This window comes from Habropoda laboriosa, unplaced genomic scaffold (genome assembly GCF_001263275.1).
Source record: "Habropoda laboriosa isolate 0110345459 unplaced genomic scaffold, ASM126327v1 scaffold106, whole genome shotgun sequence".
NCBI lineage: Eukaryota > Metazoa > Arthropoda > Insecta > Hymenoptera > Apidae > Habropoda > Habropoda laboriosa.
In genome coordinates this window covers 626,462-631,240 of record NW_017100224.1, presented here as the reverse complement: position 1 = coordinate 631,240, position 4,779 = coordinate 626,462, and the positions used below count along the sequence as shown (strand labels likewise).

General features: G+C 31.0%; 1 protein-coding gene across 1 annotated transcript; it reads left to right on the top strand.

Moving 5' to 3' along the window:
• The first annotated feature begins 339 nt into the window (after positions 1-339).
• Positions 340-4,478, top strand: LOC108571104. Its single transcript, XM_017933079.1, has 15 exons — positions 340-591; positions 661-795; positions 875-1,214; positions 1,301-1,345; positions 1,429-1,554; positions 1,624-1,782; positions 1,928-2,056; positions 2,581-2,765; positions 2,828-2,936; positions 3,011-3,232; positions 3,326-3,540; positions 3,604-3,823; positions 3,907-4,090; positions 4,172-4,274; positions 4,361-4,478. The coding sequence occupies exons 1-15, from the start codon at positions 340-342 to the stop codon at positions 4,469-4,471; spliced, it is 2,535 nt and encodes an 844-aa protein (XP_017788568.1). The 3' UTR covers positions 4,472-4,478.
• Positions 4,479-4,779: the final 301 nt, after the last annotated feature.

The following is a 4,779-nucleotide window of genomic DNA, read 5'->3' as shown; positions in this document are numbered from 1 at the left end:
ATGCGTTGAGTTTGAATATAATATTTTTAAGTATATTGACAAAATTTTATTTATGTGTAAGCAAATTTATTGTTTTTAATTATGTGTTATTTTACTAGCTTAAAACTCCTGAATGAATGGAAGTCGGGTATAATAGTACTGTATTAAATTACTGAACAGTGACCAATCAACCAATTCAAATCTGTTTGCTCTCCCCTTCTTTCTAATTTGTTTGATGTATTAAAGATAGAAGTCACTTTAGGAGTATACACTTCTGTTTTGGTAAGTTAACTGTAATACTTTTTTTATTACAAAAATAATAAATGTATCATTTTCAGTTATTTGTAGTACATAATAATCATGGAAAAGAAAACTTCTATGAAATCTACACAATGGATATTGCAACCATGCGGTCTTCTTTTTCTTATCCTAATTCAGTTTTTGGTACAATTCTTAACATCTATCTACCTTTATACATATGTGGTCCATGTAGAAACAGATGTTCTTATAATGCAAAACCAAGGCTTTTTAGAAACTGAAAAGTTAGTACGGAAAAGACGAAGTAGTGCACTGCCTGTAACGGAAGATAATAAAGTTTCAGATACATCCAGAGTATGTACCTTTAATACATGTCATAAAAAATTTTATCTTCTATATATATTTGATTTTTTTACATTGTAGGTTTGGCAAGAAAAAGATACCTTAAAAGAGTCTAAAAAGGTAACTTCATCTCCCACTGCAAAATCAGGTTTGGTTTCTCCAATTACTCCTATGGGACATGATTGGGTATGGTTAAATGCAGATACTCGTGTACAGGTTAATTATTTACTTTTTATCAATAACTAGGAACTAAAAAGACATGTAAAATTTTCATAAGAAATATTGCACATTTTAGCTTGATGCAATTGAAAACTTTTGTCGGTCTTCAATGAAGTATTGTCCACCAGGATTACCAGGAGCACCAGGAAGCCCAGGAGCTCCTGGAGGACCAGGTCTTCCTGGGTTACAAGGAATGACTGGTCCAAAAGGACCACCTGGTTTGACTGGTCCTCCTGGTCCTCGTGGGCCAAAAGGTGATATAGGGCCTTCTGGTTTTGATGGAAGAGATGGAGTGCCAGGAGAACCTGGTCTTGATGGAATTCCTGGGCGTAGTGGTTTAGATGGGTCACCAGGAATAAATGGTAAACCAGGATTAAATGGGTCTCCTGGTCGACCTGGACGGAATGGCACAGATGGTATGCACTCAATTTCATGATTACTATATTTTTTATTATTCATTTTTGTTGTTCTTCAAAATGTAATAAAATATTGTTCTTTTTAGGAAGACCAGGTCAAATGGGACCTCAAGGACCACCTGGACCTCGCGGTAACTTAACCTTATTTCAAATTCGCTCATTCTAATTGTACATGGATGAAAAAGAGATACGTTGATGATGTAAACAACTTTAGGAGAAGTGGGTCCTCCTGGTAGATCAGGCTTACCAGGACAAGATGGCAGACCAGGGATAACAGCCTGGAAGGTGAACATGAATGATTATAATATAAACGATTTACTAATTCCTCCTTCCATTTTAGGTAAGTATCTTTAAATACACCTTTAAAATTTGTTCTTGCAAGTAACATACTTTTTATAAAATTTTACAGATGATCGAATGTTACCTGCTACATTAAATTCTACTGGCTTAATTTCTGTTTATGAAGGAACTAATGTAAGATTGAGATGTGCAGCAAGTGGAAAACCTCAACCTACTGTTCAGTGGTTTAGAAGTGATGGAGCTGTTATACCTGTAGGGTCTTGGCATGGTAGTATAACATATAATAATCCTTATAATTTTGATTACAATCAATTATAATCGTTTTAGCAAACCTGTGAATTTTTATAACATTTTATAATAATTGGGCTTCGATAAATGTGCTTTACATGATAAACATATAATTTATTAAACAGTGACTTCTGTAATTGGATACACATTTAACATCAGCATAGTGAATAGAGAATATATGGGAGAATATACTTGTGTTGCTGATAATGGAGTTCCTCCTCAAGCATTTAAACGATTCAAACTTCAAGTTAAATGTAAATATTTTGAAGTATATGTACTTACACTATTGACAGAAAGTTTAGAAGCATTTGTGATTTTTAAGGATTTTACGTTTTTTTTGTTATAATATAAACTGTACGTGCGAAATGAAGCAATATTAAATAATAGACAGTCAAATTTTACAAGTTTTTACTCCTAATTTCTTGTAAACGGTTTAACTATCGCATTTTATTCCGTGGACATATTTTACTTACTTTTTTATCTAGTTTATCGTGGTAGCACTAACAACCATTTGTTGTTCTTTACAAATTTATTAGCAACAGCACCTGATAAAACGTGGAAGATATTATAATTAAACTTACTGTATTATACTTTATTGCTTTAACTGTGCATAATCTAAAAAGAATCATAAATAACCATTTTGATTTTTTTTTAGCACCGTATCTTGTAAGAGTTATACTGCTTTTAAAGTTTCTATGAGTAGTGTATATGCAATGTATATGTACACATACTTGCTTTTTATATACATATTTTAAAATAAAGGAGAATTATTTTTCAGTTCCTCCTTTCATTCGAATACGCAATCAAATGATTCGCGTGCGCAGTCAGAGCACTGCAGTTTTAGAATGTGAGGTTGAAGCATTTCCAGAACCAATTGTTTATTGGGAACGTGAAGACGGTCGTCGCCTCAAAATGTCTGACAAATATAGACTAGAAGTTTATGATAGAAGAGATGTATATAAGGTAATAGATGATAATCTCTTGTGTGATGCGTCAATTTACTTTTGCTTTTAAATGATTTTTAGCTTAAAATGCGTCTGAAGATTGCAAAGATAACATTAGCGGATCATGGTACCTACCACTGCGTTGTTAAAAATGATATTGATACCACTAAAGGTTCATTCATAGTCGACGGTTAGACATTTCTTATGCGTTTTTAACAATTGCATTTTTTAAATCGTAAATTATTACTGACTGAAATATTTTAGACGATGTAAAAAATGTAGAAAAATCAAAGATAGGGAGACAGCAACATGTTACATATGGAAAACCAGCACCACAACAAGTCAATTTAGAAGAACTTTGTGCACCACATGAAACTTGTGCAGCTTGTCCTGTTTTAAGATGTACTTTTACAGATGTAGCTGAATATTTAAATATTCAGCCACTCAAAAATGTGAATTTTACTGGACTACCACCACGATTAGCAGGTAAAATAGATGTACAATTTTTAATTTTCATTATAAATGTTTATAACATGATGTAATAATTTTGCTACCCACTAATTTTACTTAATTCTGCAGATGGCATAATAGAAGCAGTAGGAAAACCTGTTTTGAAGGGTACTATGGATGATCATTATGGAAGCTGGATGCACGACACATCTAAGTCTGATGGTTTTCCAGAAAAACTTTGGGTTACTCGAAAAAATGAAACTTCTTCCATTTTTGAATATAAATCAAAGGATCATTTTAAGAATTCCAGTTCATATCACATTGCTTTACCATACCCATTTCAGGTATAGCGTAATACTTCTAAAATTGTGCATCAAGGGTTCATATTAAATTTGCTTTATTTATAGGGAAATGGACATGTAATATATAATAGATCTTTCTTTTACAATCCTATAAATCGATCTTCAATTTTTCGTTTTAATCTCCACTCTGTCTCTGACCATGTATGTGATAAGGATTTTTCACCATGTGAATTACATCTTCCAGGACTGTTGGTGAATACAAAAAATTATCTATATACACCAAACCATAATTTCAATTATGTTGATTTCAATGTTGATGAAAATGGTAACTGTATCATGATTCATTTTAAAAACATATTTCCTTTAACAAAATAGTGGATAATACTTACATATTGTTTTTAATAATAGGATTGTGGATAATATATGGATTACCATCAAATAATACGATCGTGATAAAAATGGATGCAATTAATATGAATATTCAACATGCATGGAACATTAGTATTGACAATCATAAATTTGGAGAAATGTTTATTGCTGGAGGAGTACTTTATGCTGTCCATAGTGTTACAGAAGAAACAATGAAAATAAGGTACTAATTGATTCATAAAAAGAAACAGAAACAGTATTATAAACTAGAGAGATTTGGATATTTAACAATGTGTTTTTGTAGATTGGCTTTTGATCTCTATAAAAATATTACAATACCTGTTCATTTATCATTTACAAACCCCTATCATAAAACTACAATAGTCAGCTATAATCATAAAACAAAAGTAAGTTTTTATTTAAATAATTTAAGAAATAAGAACAAACAAAATAAGAGTTTTAAAGTTTATAGTTACATTCTCTTTATTTTTAGGAGCTTTACACTTGGAATAAAGGAAATCAATTAGCTTATCCTATTAAATACCAAGGATCGGCAAATGTCACAGCAAAAGAAGAATTTAGGGGCACAGAAACTGGACTTTAAAATCAGCACCAACATAATATCGAAAAATTTAAACCATATACAATATATTTTATCTTTGAATTTTTCAATACTGTACTAACAAAAAAAGACAATAAGAGAAATACGCATCTTTTCTCTTTACTTATTCATTGTTGTATTTGGAATCCTTTTTTGATTGTTTCCTCTAATTAAACAATTTTTTTAAATTACAAACATTTTATTTCTGTTTTAATTATTTATAAAAAAAAACAGAAAACATAACCATAGTAGATTGTATTAAATTATTTTAACCACAGATGTGCTATAAGACCATGTCTGTGCTGTAACAT